This window comes from Lutjanus erythropterus, chromosome 7 (genome assembly GCF_056507025.1).
Source record: "Lutjanus erythropterus isolate fLutEry1 chromosome 7, fLutEry1.hap2, whole genome shotgun sequence".
NCBI lineage: Eukaryota > Metazoa > Chordata > Actinopteri > Lutjaniformes > Lutjanidae > Lutjanus > Lutjanus erythropterus.
In genome coordinates, this window is record NC_139323.1 from 15,115,572 (window position 1) to 15,134,802 (window position 19,231).

Here is a 19,231-nt window from a genome sequence, read left to right on the forward strand (position 1 = left end):
TGTTTGGAAATAGACATTGCTGTTGAGTTTTTCAAGTGTATTTTTTTTTGCTTTGAGCACCACAAGCTGAGTGCTACCTACTTCCATTATATTGTCAGAAAACAGACATCGCTATGAGCACTGACTCTAAAACTTGACAACTCACACCAAAACAATCTAGATGGATGATGTGAAAATATGTATTTTTGATTTTGGGGTGACCTGTCCCTTTAAGCCATTTGGATCTAAGCCATCCTACATTTCTTTGCTGCTCTTGACTTTTCCCCTTTACATCGTCTCTTAGCTGGATGCTGCAGGACTCCCTGGAGGCACACTGCAGGAAGTGTGACTCGTGATGAAAGGTGTCCTGAGATGACTCGTGTTAAATTAGATGCCCACACACACACACACACACACACACACACACACACACACACACACACACACACACACACACACACACACACACACACACACACACACCTGGGAGAGCCCACTGATAATCTTGTTTTAATGGTGGGGAGACATCCGTCAGTAATGTAGTTTAAGTTATACTGGTTTGTAGGACATAGGCATGGCTATCCATCAGCATGATGCCAAAATCATGACCGAAACCTTTTAGCTGGATCGAGGCTGAGTGTCCATAATGAGATTATCTGCAGGGCGATGATGAAAGAGCAGCTTGAAATGAGTAATGACAGTAATGGTAGTAGTTATGGTATATATAGTGGTATAAACCTACATTTACACTCCATATTTTTCTTCTAAAGGCATTCCTCAGGTTAAAAACCTGTGTGTTAAAAAAAACACAACAGATTAAATCACCCAGGGTGAGTCATCTCCCATGTGCTCTCTCAGTCTCTGTTTTCCCTCTCCGTTCATGTCTCTTGTTGTCACCCCCTCGTCTGCCATCACTCTGGTTCAGTGAAGTGCGAACCTTCATCAGAGCAGCTGTGATAGGGAGAGACAGAGGGCGGCAGAATAGGAGGGCAAGAGTAGCACAGGAAGATCGAGAATGGAAATGAAGAAAGGTAAACTGGGGTGAATGATAAGGCAAAATCAGTAAAGTTGGAGATCAAAGGACAGAGCAGAGGAGCTGCTGCACTTTTGTGCCACACATCCAGGTCAAATAGCTCAGCCAAGGTATTTTTGTGTAGATGTTTCTTTGGATATTTATCACAGTTATATGAAAGCTCTTGTTTTTATTCATATTCATTATTTTTTTTAGTGTGCTTGTAATTAAATACAATCATATTAATGCAATTGACAGATAATAGACCCTTTTAGCAGCAACCATTTTTCACATGAAATAGAAGGTAAACACAGGTGTTACCAATGATACAAATTAAGGTTCTTGTCCATTCAAGTCAAACAGAATCAGGATGATGCTGTTGTGGATGCTGGCTCACTGGAAAGGCTCTGCTCCACTTGAATGGAATGAGACCTTAATTAGCATCACAGGTAACACTTGTGTTTACCCTGCTATTTCATCTCAATATGCCCGCCATCAAAAAGGTCTCTTGCAGTAAAATAATACAGGAAAACCGATGAAAAAGAGCCATATAAGTCATCCACCCTCACAGTCCAACTATCACATCCCCTCCTTTGCAATTCAGAAAAACTTCAGTTATTCATAAACCAACAGTCTAACACTTTACCTATATTATTTTTTCTAAATCAGCAGCTGTTAACAGCAGCTTACCTGTTCTTAAAAGTGTTCATTACTTTATATGCATGATATGTACTATAAGAGGGTTCATAATACCTATACGACATACAGTATGTAGCTTGACTTAAGCCTTTTGCTGGAAGTAAGGTCAGACTTATCAGATGTAGACTGTTGGAATAAGCCGGCCATTGGCTGGCAGTGTTCATTCCTCTCCTTCTGCTGTCTTCATGCAACCATTTACAATATCCCTATCGATAAATACAACAACAACCTCTGAGCTAGAAACAAGCTAGCAGGTGATACATTTTCTCTTGCTATGATTCAGCCATTTTACTGCCAGGGCTTGCCTTCTTACGTGCAAATGTTTTGGCTTTGCAAGACTAGCATCACCTTAGTTCCTCTTACAAAAAGCCAGTGGGATTTTTCCATTGGACTTTGGATTACTGCAAAGTTTGTGTTGGAATAGTTTGCAAAAGTGTGAGTATAAACACAACGAGGCTGTGAAGGCAGACAAGTGAGCTGATGACTATTCACGTTCAGCATGAGAACATTTAATTCGCCACTTGTTGGCAACTGTCTTTTAAAGACACATAAGGGCTTCAAAGATGGGTGTGTATTGACATATTTTATGTTATGTTATGTAGAATAAAGAGTGAAAATCTCAAATCTAAATCAAATCTAATGTTAACCACAGACCTTATTTCAGCCATCAAACCAAAAACCCAACTGACTTAGAGACGAGGGAACCAGAAGGCAAAAATAGTAACTAATCTCTTAATGACAAAAGTCCTCCACCTCTGTCATATACTGTTTATGTATATGGTATATATTTGTGACATCTTTCGTGACAAAAATACTCCAGTTACACCAGACACACCAGTTGTTATTCAGTGAGAGTTTAGTTAGAGATGAGAGTTTCCAGTATGGATATGTCTGTTTCCTTTGATTTCAAATGTAGAGCACATCATGTTCCGTATGCTGGAGGCTATTTTCCTGTGACAGACCTGCTGTGCGCAACAATGGTTACATACTAAAACAGCAATTGTTGCAAACACAAAAGCTTTCACTTTACTTTAATCTGGCTGAATCATCACTGTGTTTCATTAACTATGATAGACTACAACAAAATAGTTAGTATAAAGTATATGGAATCGTCACAGATTCGTAGCAAAGACAGAAACAGACATAAAAAGAGTGGTTTCCTTCTTATCAACATGTTATTTGATGTGTTCTTTATTTGTGTTTAAAAAGCCTGAAGTATCATTAACAACTGCTGAGTGGAGATGGAGTCAGAGGTGGACAGATAATGGCAGTGAAGACAGGCAGAGAGGACAATAGAGGGTTGTGGAGCTAATGAACACCATGTTTTTATTCTCTGTGTCTTTTCTGAGGCAGGAAACTGACTAATTATTACCTGCTCCCTAATAGAGAACAGTTCCTCTCTCACACATGGCCGTCTACCAGTGAGGACAGTTAGTTATACAACAGTAAATCTGGAGTAGGTTGCAGCTGGGCTGTACAATCAAGTTATATGAGGTATGGCTGGTGCTGAGGAGGACAAAACAATTTGTAACATTCAATAACACCACAAAAAAGTCTTGCACCATAACATGTGGGCCTACTGATCATCATTTTAACTGCGAAAAAAACAATGAGACACCATAAGAATGTGTTTTATCTTGAACTTAGATTACACCAAATACAGATTTGAAACATTCATGAAGGTTTGATTTCGGCTAAAAAAAATTGTACTAATTGAAGTAAACACCTTATGTGCAGAAGCGCAACTTGGTGAAGGTGAATATAGATCAGCAGGTGTGGTGGTCTTTAAATAGATTTTCACCAGTCCTCTTCATCGCTCTGAAACAGCTGTGCCGATCATAGTTACACGTGATAACGACAGTTCACTACGATGTGTTTCAAGAATAAAAGAAAGTTGGAAAATAGATGAATTCTGCCATCTCCATAAAAATGCAATAAAAAACAACATTGCAGCAACAGCTGTGCATTTGCTTGCTTTACATGCAGCTAGCTTAGCTAAAAACCTAGCTGGAAGTTATTTTCAAGGTTGTTGAGCAGTAAACACTGCCAGTTCATTCAGATAGTTGCTAGAAATGTGGGTTTTCTTTTGTTACTCAAAAAAAGATATGTTCATATACTCTCCTCTCTCAAACTTTTTTTTAGGTCATGCACAGCCTTCTATACGTCTCAGCCAGGTTGACACACTCCGCATCCTCCACACCTTCAAAAGCAATGCAACTTTGCCTATTTATAGCTGTTGCCATAGTGAAGGTGATGCATTCAGATGAAAACTTGAATAAGAATTAAATAGCATAAAGAACAAAGGGAATGACACGTGCAAAGGATCAGAAACATATACAGTACAACTCTCCCACTGATTGAACATACTCAGAGACAGAGAGAGAGAGACAGATGTGTGAGTGGGCCCAGAGACAAGGTAGCAATATAAGAAATATCAAAATTACACTATTACATCACCATCGCCAAACCCTGCTCTACTCTTACATGTCAAGAGACATTATCTGTTTCTCTGTGATTTTTCCTCATAACATAGAGCTCTCCCTGGCATGAAGAAAATAGACTGTAAAGATGTTGACTGCAATCTTTCACTTTAAGTTATTTTAATCCTGCTCCTTATCACACCAGCAGATATTGCTGGAAAGGTGGAAATTAGGCAAACTGAGAGGGAGGGGGTGGGAAATGAGGCTATTTCAGTCTTCCAGTGTTGGAAAAATAGAGGCTCTTCTGATTTTTAGTGGATTATTCATCTCTCATATGATACAGGGATGTTTCGCAGCTGCAGCCTATATAGAGCAACACGTTGTTCATTGTTGGCTGGCATGACAGGATAAATTTAGCATGTTTGTGCACTACTTTGCTCTTACTGTAGGCTATTTGTTGCAGGGCTGTTGCATTGGATTGCATTTGGTTGTACAGATCTGTCTATGTTCAGCCACTGCATTCATATGGTATGGTGCTATATTTTCTATTCTACATACTTGGTTATTTCTTTTAACAAATATGCTGCTGCAAGAGCAATGAGAACTGATGATGAAAGACTAGCATTTCTCATATTTTATATTCTCGATTGTCACACTTTCATTTACACATTATAATTTATTCATATGTTGAAATTTACATTTTAATTTCTCCTCCAACTTAAATGATTTTTTATCTTTGCTGGATACGCTTCGCTATTTGCTACTACAGTGTCCCTATTTCCCCACAGGGACCATTAAAGTTTCATTTTACCTTATCTCATGTGTAAAGTAAACAGACTCATTAAGCAGGTTGGGATCACAGTTGAGCAGCGCTACAATGAAGGTGACACACCGCAGGAGCACATCACGCTCAGCATGGGGAAATCAACTGTGTCTCAGGGGAGAGGCTGCTGGCTGCTGCACGGCTGGGGCTACAGGTGCAACAGAAGCTAATACTCATAATACCCTGTTTTCTCTGCAGCTGCACAACACACGCTCTTTCACACACTAACATACACACATGCACGCCTACAGATATATTTTTTCCCAATTAAGGACAGGGTTATGTCTGTTTTCCTTTTAGAAGCAGTTTGGTGTTGACTGGTTACATAAAGTTTTCTGATGCACTTCAGTAGTTTCAGATAAATAATTGCTTGATTTAGAATAATCATGAGTGTGATAGGAGCCGGTAATTGAAAAGACATGCAGAAGTGGCATGAAAACAGCCATCTGTCTTGACTCTGTCCAGAGCGCCGCGTGCTGCTCCCTTGTGGTAGAGCCTCTCAGCTAACATGCAGCAGCTGTTGAGAGTTGTACACCCACAACACTTTGTTCTGTCATGTAAAGTTAAGAATCAATAGCTGCTGCCTGTTCAGCAGAAGCAGGGAACATTTTTTACATTTTCCTTCATAGCACAGAGACGATTAGTCATCTTTCAGTATAAGAGCATATAAGTGCACTAATTAATAATACAGTTAGCATATTTTATATCATTTTACAAGGTTGTATAAGGATGAAGTTCCCTCTGGACTGATTGATTAACTGATTGGAATTAACTTAAGAGATTAATAAAAAAAACTAATAGTTGGTGGAGTGATGAGGATTTTGTTGATGCTGAGCAGTAGGTCAGCATCAACAAACAGTATTGTAATAGTAGGTTTTACAATAGTGGGCGTTATTGTAACAGTGAAAAAAAGCGTTCATATTAGCCAAATAAAAGCTCGGCTCAAAGAGATCAAATTACAGATGTAGTATCTGATGGCGTGACCTATTTTTTGTGTATGGTTTAAATTCTGTTAGATGTCAGGCAGCATATGTAATCCAACAAACGTCTTTTATCTTTGTAGAAGAGAAGGCATGTATTCTAGTGGTAAGTAGATTGTAATAATTTGAAAGTGAGTTTAAAAGAATTTTAAATTTTATATTTATATCAGAGAAGTGTATCAGCACAGACAAACATGCAATTGACACTGGGCCATATGATAAAATTATACCTGATCTTGCAGCCATGATAAAATCATGTATGCTAGCTACTAACACCTATATGAGTATAGTTTGTTTAAATTGTTAGTCATTTAAACTTAAGACAGCAGAAGAAATATAACGTAAATCCAAAAAATTACTTTCATACCTCACAATCATTTTTTGTTGAGAACATCCACCAAGATTAAATCATGCTGCTCCTGTTCCACCGGCAGAGAGCGAATGCTACTGAGCGTGTGCAGAGTAAGAGTCATCACTCTCACTTTTGTCTGATCAGCGGAGTTGAATGTGTTGCAGTTGCCCCCTGTTAAAGTCGCCCCCTGGTCTCACCCTACTGTTAAAATGGCACCGATCTGGGCTCAGATTTCTCCACCAACCAACAACAGCACCACAGAGTTGGTATTTGCATTACAAAAACTGGACACCCCTTTATTGTCTTAAAGGCAACAAATTAATGATCCCAATTTGGCTCGAAAATCTCTCAAAGAAGCTCTTTGGTGCTGCTGGGTGCTGTGAGCACAGAGCAAACCCTGTGGACCGAGGTGAACTTTCCAAAGATCAACTTGTCACAGTGACTCAGGAAACATCCCTGAGGTGAGCCGTGGGTGACAGCTGCTGCCGCTCCACTGGCACAGGTAAATGCCAGAAACCCCACTTGGAAACACTGGCTTGCCTGACACACAAACACACACACACAAACACGCACACACGCTGCTGTGTCTTAAAGGAACCTAAAAGGAACACAAACAGGCTCAGCATTAGTCACACTGTCAGCACGAAGAATAGAGATGAATGACACAGAATGAATGTCAGTGTGCCCTTTTTTTGTGGTACATCTCACGCACACATTCAAACACACACAAGGACACACGATAACCCAGAGATTCAGAAAGTCCTTCACTGTGATTGGTCAGCAAGCACAGAACAATAATACACATGCTCTTTGTGTGTCTTCCTGGAAAATGGATTGAGCTGATAACAATTGTGAGACAATGGCAAAATACAGCATGATTACAACATAAAAGACAGAAATTCTTCCATTATAGTAACAATGTATTTAAATATTCTTATGTAGGCGCTCTTTTCATCTAGATGCACGTTTTAATGTCTGCTATTAGGAATCCATCATATGTGGTCGTGTCTGTTGTATTAGATTACCTCTCTGCAAGATTCTTGTGTTTTTTCTCCTGACGTAACAAGAAAAATAATGTAACGGAAAGAAAATCACATACACACTTGCACTCACACAAGGAGCTCTTGGTCTTTTTTGAGAGGTAAGGGTTTGAAGCTGAGTGACCCCGTTGAGTCAGAACTGATTAGGAAAAGCACAATATTGATTTTGTGCATTGATCCTTCTCTCATCTGATCTGCAATAGTGTGAAAAACGATCTTAATAGGGCAGACCCAAATATTGAATCACATTTCAGTAACTCTTTAACTCTTGTTCCTTCTGCTTCAGAGTTTTATCACAGCTCTCTGAGAGGTTTTAAAGTGCAGAAAAATGCATCCAGTTTTATTTCTACCTGAAAGTAATTGCATCATCGTCCAGGTTTTCTTATTGAGCTGCAGTACTGTGGAAGACCACCAGGTGTCTGTAGAGTAAAAGGGATGTATTTGACATTACAGAAGAAAATCTTAAATGAAGAAGGCAGACTTAAAGGATTTTCACTCGGCCTTCTCCTGCTCTTCATATTCTTGAACACAGGTGACAGCAGCACTGTCACCTGTCCGCTGCTGTGCTGTCATAACATAACATTTGTCACACAGACAGTCCAATACGGCAGCCTTTGTCACATTGTCACCGTGCAGAGAGGAACCACCAGCAGCAAAGATGCAATCAGCTCAGAATAAACATGTGTTAACATTAGATCACATATATAATAAAAAAACAACAGCGCCAGGTTGAATTCACGTGTACACAGATACAATCTGGCATATGCCAGTGACTGTAAAGACCACTGGTTAGTTCATCTCCCACGTGTTCTGTTTTGAGTTTCATGACTTCCCAGAAGCTGTTTTTGTTATGAGTCAGCGTCGACATATAGAAAGTCTTAAAAACCTGCTGGAGACCCACAGCCCCCCTTGCTTGTTTAAGCAGACATGTGACAACCACATAAGCATGCATGCAGACCAATTTAGCTGTGTTGTAAATGCCTTTCCAGTGTATTATGAGCAGACCTGGAAGTAACAAATTACAATAACTCAAATTAGCGTAATTAAGTCAATTTTTTTTGCGTACGTGTACCTTTATGTGTTTTTTCATCTGCATATTTGTAACCAGTGAGGCTGTTCGATCCTGAATGAGCCAATAAAAAACATGACATGTGGACAAAAACAAACAAAAAAACGCTACAGCAGCCACAGGTTAGGAGACGTGACCATGACCACTGACCAGAACAGCACAGGAGTGGGGAGTAATTTAGACTGAAGGTTTGGAGAAACAGAAACCTCTTTCGATTGAATGCCTGCTATTATGAGTAGTTTTCGAGAATAATACTTTTACTTGAGTTTCTTTTAACACCACTACTTTTACTTGTACTTGAGTAATATTTCAGTAGTTTAACAGTGTTTTGCACTTGAACAGACATTCAGTACTCTTTCCACTGCTGATAATGGGTCACTGTGTTATTCATACAATTACTCAATTATGTGTCAATTAAAAAAACAACAACATTTGGTCATAACATGGAGGCTATAAGACATGACTATAAGCAACAGTACAGATCCCAAAAATAAATTTCCTGATATAAATACATTTTTAAAAAGAAAGAAAAACAACAGTTATGTATTAGTGATGGTCTTTATCATCATTTATTGTGTGTAATGTGTCTTTGGTCAATGTCTACTGTTAACATAATTCAGAATTGGGGTCCATGTTTTCCAAGTTTTGCTGTCCTCATGACTCATTCATAACTTGCTGTGTTGGACATTAGGTATAAGGTGTGACTGGTTTCCATTGTCTCGAGTTAATGTTACCCTGTCAGTGCCTGCTGTATCTTGTATTGTTGGTGACTGTCAGTGCTGCATTTGTACAGTACTTTCAGGCTTAAAGAGACTTCAAATTCAGAGCGTATCTGCTGGCGGATGAAACTATGAATTATGTGCGATGCCTTTTAATGAGGCTCAAAGTATTTCTTGGAGCACCGGTCCTCCAGCGACAACATGATTTTCTCCCTGAACAGCTCTGCTTGCAGTAAATCTGATGATGTTTTTATTGACGACGATGAATAATGAGCAAACATGATACTTCTGTTTCTCATCCCATGTTGTTCTGTGTCTGACAGTAAAGGGGAGGCAGCGGCTATCGAGACAGAGCTACTGAAGGACTACAGGTTTGGACAACAGCAGCTGATAGAGATTTGGGGACAAGCATGTGCCATCGCTATCACTAAGGTCTGCACGCCTTCTATTCTATCTTTGTTGTTAGCCTGTATGTCTTTTTGTCAATTATTTTTTATCATAACACACTCCTGTATTCAAGTGGTATACAAGAGAAGAATAACTATGAAAAAAAAAAACAAAAGCCCTCATCAAACATCAAATTAGGCGAAAGAAGAGGAAAAACTAGATATATGAAAATAAACAAATCTAAAACGAAAAGCTTCCTAAGATATCTAAAGTGATTTTGTTTCATCAAAGAATGCAAATTAGAGCAAAAGGTAAATTCATATACAAATATTACTGTAAAAACTGTATATACACACACATCCCTATTCATATTCATATATACATATACAGACACACATTTCTGCATAAACACATACAGTCATATCTGCATGCAAACGTGTGCCTTGTTGATACAAGCATGCTTATGCTTATCCATATACACAATTGTTCAATGTACAGAGGAAAATCATAAATATTACAAATAAAACATATGCTCTTCAAATCAACTTTGGGTTCAACTCTAGCCTTCATTCAAAGCTTCCCACGATCAAAAATTCTTGTATTGTATTCTTTTCCTTATTAATCTTCTTTTACAAGACGCTGATGCTTCAAAAAACATTTTGAATATCTGATGTCTGCATGTCTTTGTTTCCATCTTCTGTCTTTCTTTCCTGTTCTCTTGCTTTACTGTTAAGGCAAACTCTTTTTCTTGTTTTTAATTCACTCATAATCCCAGTCCATCCATATCCAACTTCATCCACCCAACCATCCAAGTTTGTGTGGTCATGCAATGCGAACATTATAAATAAAGACAGATAACATCATTCCAGTATGTTTTTATAGCCGCTTTTGTTTTTACTGTGAGACGGACCTTTGCTTGAATGTGCTGTTATACTTTTAAAGCTCTTTTCTTTGGACCATTAAACTGGTGGCACTGAACACTGAACAGTGGTTGCCATTTACTGTCATGAGCATGTGTGTGTTGGGTCAGCATTTTAGTGTCTTACTCTACCCTTTCTAGCTGAACTGTAAAGCCAGTAATTCTATTTTTATTTTGCATATATTTTGTGACATGTTTTTCCATGAATTGAACAGTTTTATTATCTCTTCTGCTTTGCTCTGTCTTTATATTACAATGAAACGGCAAATTATTTGAGATTGTCACACAAAGCTTTTTGTTGATCGGTCCTTTCACCAGTCTTGTAGCTGTGAGGATTAACACAAATTCAATCAACGCCTCTCTTAGTGTGAGATTGCAATTTTTTGAAGACTTTCTTTCAAGTCCACTAAATGCTTTTGGAAAAAATCAAACAAAGTCATGCAAATCTTTACAATTACTGTCCCGTTCTGCATAAAGTCATTAAACAAACCACTGTTATAAGCTCAATCAAACTGTGGCCTCAACCAGCCCACTCCTGTGCAAATCTGTTTAATAGTCAAAACTGTTAGTCACTAAGCAAACCATTTGTAAAGGTCAGAAAAAAAGCCACTGCACATTCTGTCACTCTCAGCCTAATCACCACGAAACTTAGTGAGATCCTGGTATGACTGTTTGATTTGTACAAGAGGGCAAGAAGTCACAGCTGCTGCTTCTTACACTTTGCTAATTTGCATTAACTTCCATACAAAATGTCTTGATTGTTACGGGAGGAAATGGTCTAACTTTTCTGTGACATTTACTTCCAAACATCAGAGCGGCTCACCTCGAGGCAGAACACCTGAGCTCACTCCATGGCAGCCCTCCTCAACCACACCGGTCCAAAACCACAACTCTTCTTCTTCTTCTCTGTGATCTGGACTGTGTCAAACCAACAGTCTGTGTGTGTGTGTGTGTCTCCGTGGAGGGCTGTTAGGAGCACATGTGGTTCCCTTTGACCAGACCACTGGCTTGGTTTAAAGCCGCACTGGTTTCCTCAGTGGGCTCTTCAACAGGCTGTGATGAATAAGAGTCTGAGCAACAAGACACATGAAACCTTGCATTGCTGTCAGAAGGACTGATGAAGAGAAAAAGACATAAAGAGACAAAGACAAAGAGGGAGAGACAGAAGCAGAGGCAGGAGAACAAATGATTTTTCAGGAAAACACATTGATTTATGTAGATCTATTGGCAGAATTTGTCAGAAATTGAGTATAATATTCATAAGTATGTTTTTATTAGTGCATAATCACCTTAAAATAAGAATGTTTTGGTTACCTGAGAATGTGGCATTTACATCTGCAGAGGGTGCCTGAGATAACTGATGAGAAACATTTCCAATGTCACAACCTCAAACATCACCACAACATTATTATGATAGAGATATTATGATTTCTCAAGAGTCAGGATTAAGAAAAATCTTAGTTTTTCTTTTCTCTGATTGTGCTGCTTGCTGATTTAGTAGGTTAGCTAGCTTAATCTGTGTTGTGTAATTGAAATGTTTAGGCTGATTTATATTTGTTGGGTTCATGTTAATGTGAAGTTTCAGACATTAAGGAAAAAAAAATCTCACAATAACTTGGTGGCCCTCCTGCAGTAACTCTGAGGGCTCACAGACGCCCTGTTGAGGACGCTTGCCATAGACTAGATAATTGAAATGGACTGAGCCACTGTGACGTCACCCTTTTGTTTGTGGACTACCAGCTAGCTTGAGCATGAACTCGTTAGGAAACTGTATACTGAGGTAATAAATCAAGTGTATCATGTGATGTAGGGTCATTTTCCCATAAGCTAACAGATGATCTGAAATCTTTTTGCAACCAGTGGAGTCGCCTTCTGATGGCTATTAGAGAGAATGCAGGTTTAAGGCCCCTCTGTGTTGGCTACACCTTTCAGTCCCTGAGGCTACAGTACATTCACTTCTAATATATAGTCTATAACTGAGAAATTATTACAATAGAGTCATTGATTAAAGCTGGTTTGATGCTGGACTACTTTTAATTTTATTTTTAAGATATCAGTTAAATGACTTTATTTTGAAAGGTGTCACTCATAATGAGACATGCTCTGTTGCTCTTTGTTTGCTGAATGTTTCAATAAGCAGCTTAATTAAACTGCTAATATGAGCACCATATCAACTTTATAAGGTGATAATAGCTTAATGTTTTTTTACAGCTTGGTGTGCTGCCCCCAAGTAGCAAAGAAAAAAAAACAATTAATGCAGGTTTATCTAGTGTTTGTTTTAGCGTCATATCAGTCATTATCACATTCATGCTTGGTGCTAATTTTATGCTTTTAATTCATTTGAGTTGACAGGAATTCCTCTGAATAGCCATAAATGTTTTAGTAATACAATTGTTTATTGTTTAAGCTAATACAGCTATTACATTCTTGGGGGGTGAGAAGCAGACAGACACAACAGCAACAGTTTAAAGAAAGTGAAGTGGAAAATGGAGAACATGTAAAAACTGAGGCAGTCAGAGTGGCAGCATCAGTCAAAAGTAAAGACTTTGTGTTCTCCCCTCAGAGTGTGTGTGATTAAACCCACCACATCCACTTCCCCTCTATTATCATCAGCCACCGCTGGCCCCATGCCTGGCCCTCCAAGCAGCAGCCCCAGCAGCATAGCCTTACTAGACAAACATGGCCAGGACGCTGTGGACCGCCGCTGCCCACAGCCGCCAGCGGCACGCTACTGCCTACATGACATCACTGCTATTTAAGGAAAATTACAGTTGAAGGAGATGCAGACAGTCTGATTTCACTGCTGGCCTACTGCTGCTGGCTCCCACATAAACAAGCATGTGCTCTGTCACACACACACCTACACCTCTGGTTGCCAGATAGATTATAGGTTTTCTGTAAGTAATCCCTTTACTGTTCCAACAGCAGCAACCGCAGCCACCGGGTCCAGACTGTGTGTGTATGTGCGTGTGTGTGTGCTTCTGTATCAGTCTGAGGCTTTTCAACACCTGAGTGGAGACAGAAGACGTTTCTGTTGCCACACAGCTATAAATTAGTCTATAGTTTACGGGAGCCCCTGGACTTTTAGTTTGCTCTTCTAGTACAAATACCAAAGGCACTGTTTTCTGCATAAGAGAGTGTATTTGTGTTTTTAGGACCCTGACAATGTTTTCTCAGGCTCAGTGTGTGTTTCAGGTTGATTGGAGGTGAAAGAACATGTGTCTTTAACATTTGTTTCAAAGAGGTATTCCCTTTGAGACATTATTACAATCAAGACAGACATATTTTTAGGAGTGTGAGAAAGAGAGAGTGTGTGACCCCTGCACTCTCCTCACCTTTGTTAAAGCTACAAAATGTAACATTTCTGCGTTAAAATGTCTAAAAATGTTATACCTTTGTTATATATTTTGGTGAGCTGTGTACATCCCAAATTTGTCATTTATTTATGGTAACGGTGCACGTCCTGTCAGCCGCAGCCTCCGGGAAAACATGGGATACATCGGATACGTCAGAGGAAGGAAGTCTGCAAACATGACTAAACATTACGTGAATTAAATAATAAGAATAAATTTAATACATTAGCTCATCCATAAATGTAATTTCTGCCTGAATTAGCATATTAGCGATTTTCATGTTTTATTCTCTGACATGAAAGACGTCAATAAATACCCTTCTTGTGAGTCCTGCGACCGTGTTTCTGGCGTTTGGGTTTTTATTTCTGTTGATCGCATTTACGCTTCAAAAATCATACAATGAAAAAACAACTCCCATGATCCCACACTCCTTCTGATGTTGTCAAACTATGAGTTTTGTTATTGTTTAGATGGCAGAACTTCCATATTGTGCTTTTAATTTGGGCCTGTCCTAAAGCTCACCTCCTAAAAGTGTTCCTTATTAATAAAGGTTACTGAAAAATTCCAAAAATGTTATGACTATGCCCTCTCTGTATGTATATTTTTTTATTTTTAGAACTATGGATATATGGCAACCAGATCACAAACCTGCCGAACAGATGCAACAAACCATCTGTCTGCACATGTAGAAACCTCCTACACATCAAAAATATCATAAATATCTCAAACACTGGAAAACATTTGAACAGATTTATTAGGCTAAAACTGAGTTATAAAACCTTGTTTTTCTAAAACAATACTCTGATGATAACATGCAATTTGTTGCCAGAGCAGTTTGAAGTGTTTGAGAGTTGAAACGAATGACATTATTTTGGAATATAGTGTATCATACAGTTTTATCAAGATATTTAACTCAATAGAAAGTGAAGTTATCATCGCTACTGGCTAAAAGTCCACGGCTTTAATGTTTTTTGGCTGTGGTACAGTCTTTTTTGTGTGTTATACATAAAAAAGCACAGAGAATTGGATCATTCTCAATCATATTCATACTTTCAACAACAACATAACAGACAGAAACCTATTAGAAACTCTCTCCATCTCATTTTTCTGATAATAGCTTTCACCTATTCACTGATCCATTTGAAGGCTTGATATTAGAATAAATGACTAGTTAGGATAGATACGTATTAGAGTGAATCAAGCCTCTGTTCCAAGTGAGATTAGACGAATGCTTCAAAACATTTCAGAGTGCTGGTGCCTGAATTGATCTGAAATTGCTCCCTTTATGGCTGCTTACCTTCAGCGGTGTGCGGCTCTAATGGTTTCTCCAGCAGCATGAAATGGCTCCAGCATTGATATCACTGATCCTCCCGATGCTCCTCAATATTTATTGAAAAGGTCATTAAACCTCCTAATGTGAGTTTTTGAATGTTTGAAAAGCATCAAGGGAAACATGAGGCAGAGAAAGAGAGGGTATAAATGCAAGAAGACCAAGCTCATGTAGTCTGATAAACTATTTTTCACAACAGGAACATATTTTATAGCATTATTTTATTTTTGTGGAACAAAGTGTTGATACAGCACTGATATCTGTCCAGCTATCCAGCATCTCATGAGGTTGGTAGAGCTGATATTTAGCAAACAGTTGTCTATTTACACTTGCAGCTGACACTGAGCAACATTAGCTTTCATTCAGGGTCATGTTTCTGAAGTTCTAATATTCCAGCTCAGCATCACAGCAGTTCATGAAATGTAATGTATAGATTTGTGTACATGGATATGAACCATTAATATTTTTTTGTGACAATCAGCACAGGGGCAGGTGTAGTACAGAGAGCGAGTCTGAGGGTCAAACAAACACAGGACTTTCACCCAGGAGACCAGGGCTTGGTCTTTTAATCCAAACCGCAATCTTTTCCGAAACCTAACAAAGTGCTACCCTATTACCTTTATTTTGACAGTGTAACCAGATGTTGCATAGCGTAGCATGGGCCAAGGAAGAACTCCTCAAATCCTGGAGCAGTTCCAAATCACGGCGTGGATATACAAATTATTTTTCACTTCATTAAAATTTCAAGGGCACTTGGCCTTGGTGGAGATTTGCGCTTCTGAGTGTCCTTCTAGATTTAGTCTAGTAACACCTATGTGGAGTTCACAGCAGGGAACGACACTATCAGAGATGGTTAGTCTTTAGTAGCTGTTTGCACTAATTATAGCTTACATTTCCCTCTGGGGAGTAAGGCAAAAGAGAAAGTCTGACATTATGCCACACACGCACATATCCAAGAGAGTGCCACTGTGAATTAACTCAGTGACATGTGTCATTAACATCAGGTTACACAGTGTGAAACTCACTAAGAGCTTCTGTCTCATTAGAAATGAAAATGAGAGTCCTGTTTTACTACCTTCCACTTTTAGTCTCTACTTTCTGTCTCTCTCTTTTCCACTCTATTGCCCCCTGCTCCTCGTTCCTCATATAACACCCTCTCCTCTATCTCATTGTGTCTGCGATGATTTCTCAGCTGAGCTGTTATGACGGAGATAACGGCTGCTGTCTCATCTCCTGGATCCATCGCTCTTGTTAATGCACTCTGAGTCTTGTTATAACCAATTATACGATGTGAGAAATGGCCTATTTCTCCATATGAACTTTATCCTCCACTGAATACATTAGTTGAAGTGGAAGTAAATGGATTTCATGTGCAGTGGCAGAATTTCGCCCTTTTTCAAAATTGGGAGGCCAAGGATCAACATCTGTCTTTTAGAACCAGCACGAGTCATAATTTGAATTACACCTTATATTACAGCTTGCAAAATACAGTGTTGTGTTGTAATTATGGTGCGCTTGTACAGCCAGTCCATCCACCCATCCATCCATCCATCCATCCATCCATCCATCCATTTTCTTCCACTTTTCTGGGGTCAGGTCAGGGTGGCAGAAGGATGAGCAGGAAAGCAGGGTATTCCAGACATCCCACTCCCCAGGAACAGTTTTTAGCTCCTCCCAGGAGACCCTGAGGCTTCCTTAGACCACATGAGATATGTAATCCTTCCAACAAGTTTTGGGTCTACCCCACGATCCCCTCCTAGAAGGACATGAGACATCCAGCAGGCATCCTAAAATCACCTCAGCTCCTTTCTCAGGCTCCAGTTTGACCTTTCCCCAACTTTCTGAGCTCCTGAGCTCTCCAAGGCTGAGCCCCGTGACCCTACAGAGGAACATTTCAGCAGCTCAATTCATGCAAACTCATTCTTTCAGTCACTACTAAAAGGTCATAGGTCAGGGTCAGAACACTGACTGAATGGTAATCTTTTTCTCCATCCCAGTCCCCTCGCCATGATGGTCTGGTAGGTCTGGTATCTGCAAGTATCTGTCCAGTGACCTGCAAAAATGTTGTGCAGTGGGAAAAAAAAAAAAAATTATCTAAAATTCATTGGTGTGGTCACAGGTAAAAATGAGCTAATTGCAGGAGGGCAGTGGGTGAGAACAATAATATAACGCATACAATACAATAAAATGTTTTGCTTTTTTCAGACAAGAAAATGTTTGCGTGAACCTACGACCTATAACCTTTGACCCCACATCCTGTCAAACACTGTTTGATCAGACGGTGATTCAGCTGATGGCAAATTATGGACAATACCTTGTCAAAGGCCAAGGGATGGAGGATTTTGGTGTGCTCAAAGACTGTGAGAATAATGCTGTCAGTGATTTTGCTGCTTGAAAAAAGTTTCACAAAGTATTACCCAGCTTTTTATAGCCACAATTGAGGCTCTTTGTCACTATGGGAACACATCGACAGCTGTAAGAGTACGAGTGTGTGGGTTGAATCACAGGTTTGACTTGGAGATAATTGTGGATACTGAGTCGATTATGATTCTCAGTTTTGCGGGTGTGGGTGCAGGTGCGGCTGGGAGTGGGTTTGTAGACCAGTGCAGGTTTACAACCCCCTGATACGACCCCTGCAGTTCTGCTGATGCTGCACCAATCTGCCTGTTGATCTCGTACTCTATTTTACCATCAATCGTGAACAAGGACCCAAGATACTTAAACTCCTTTGCTTGGGGCAGCAGCTCATCGCCCACCCAGAGAGAGAAATCCAAGGTTTTCCAGCAGGGAAGGTTATGGTCTGATGAAACCAACAGAACCATGTCATCTGCAAACAGCAAAGACCAAAGTCTGAGACTCCCAAATTGGACACTCGCCGTACCCCGGCTGCACCTTGACATCCTGTCCATGAATATCACAAACAGGATCAGAATCAAGGGGCAGCCCTGGCAGACATCAATACTCACTGAAAACGTTTTTGACTTTCTGCCGAGAACATAGCTCTCACTTACAAGGACTGGTTATACAAGGACCGCATGGCTCATAGCAATGGCCCGCACACTCCTGCAGTACCCCATGAGGTTCAATAAAACATTTAAAGGGAAACAGTTTTGTAATAAAGGGGCAACAACGTATAAATTATGGCGTAACTACTTCTTGTTTTACACGATACTTTTAAAGATACTGGGGACAGCAGTGTAGTTATTAAAAATAAAAAATATTTTAAGTCCTATCACCTCATTTTCATTGGATTGGCCAAAACAAAGCCATTGCACCCCATAATTATTATGTAAGTAAAATAACTACATATAAAAATAGTGACGCATCATTAATTTAGTTCCCATTAAATGCAAAAATGTTGCCCCATCATTTTAAGACCTCTTGTTTTGCTCTATTAATACTTTATCCTGTTAATCTTTTATACGTGCCCCATAATTACAAAATACTTGCACTGTAATTTGTGGGCTGTGATCTAAAGCATTACTGTGAACTGCAGTCACAGACTACTTAAACTGGTCATAAAACTGGGTTAACTGGTCTTATGACTTGTGTCCTGTCACACATTTACTGGGCTCTAATTGGGCAGGATTTCCAGAAGCCTGCGTGAACTGTCTCTCTCACTTCAAGAGCCTCTATTAGTTTATGAAGTTATGCTGTGAACTTAATACTGATGGACAATCACTCTTGTAAAGGCTAATGTAATGGTTTTAACACCGAGCGAAAAAGCCCTAAAAGCATCCACTGACAATCCATAATAAGGCAAAGAGTCCTGTGCTTTGAAGAATCTGTGGAAAATGAAGGCAGACACCTTTGGGGCCTTTCAGTAACGATCGTCACTGTGTGTGCACGGACTCACACACACACACACACACACATGCTCACACAGCGCTTCTGTTTAGGTGCTGGAGATGGAAGATTAGCCGCTCAGGTTGACAGCTCTGCAGGCGAATACCTGTCTCGTTTAAGAAGGTGCAGGGTGATTTACAAGGGAATGTGCGGCCAGAAAACGAGGCAGATGCCAGCAGCCCACTGAAGCCAGGGCCGAGACGGAAAGTGTGGTACATATACGGAAGCATCCCACAGAGAGGACACCGGTATTTTTTTTTCCAGTGCTGCCAGGGTTATTTTAATGAGATTGGACTTTTCTCA

At 39.7% G+C, this 19,231-nt stretch overlaps 1 protein-coding gene across 1 annotated transcript in view; it reads left to right on the forward strand.

Annotated features, from left to right (window-relative positions):
- yjefn3 (YjeF N-terminal domain containing 3) overlaps positions 1–19,231 on the forward strand; it is a 61,202-nt gene that overhangs the window by 32,370 nt on the left and 9,601 nt on the right. Inside the window, exon 2 of the mRNA XM_084722184.1 lies at positions 9,417–9,525. Coding sequence (XP_084578310.1) covers positions 9,417–9,525 — 109 coding nt within the window. The remainder of the gene's footprint in view (positions 1–9,416; positions 9,526–19,231) is intronic.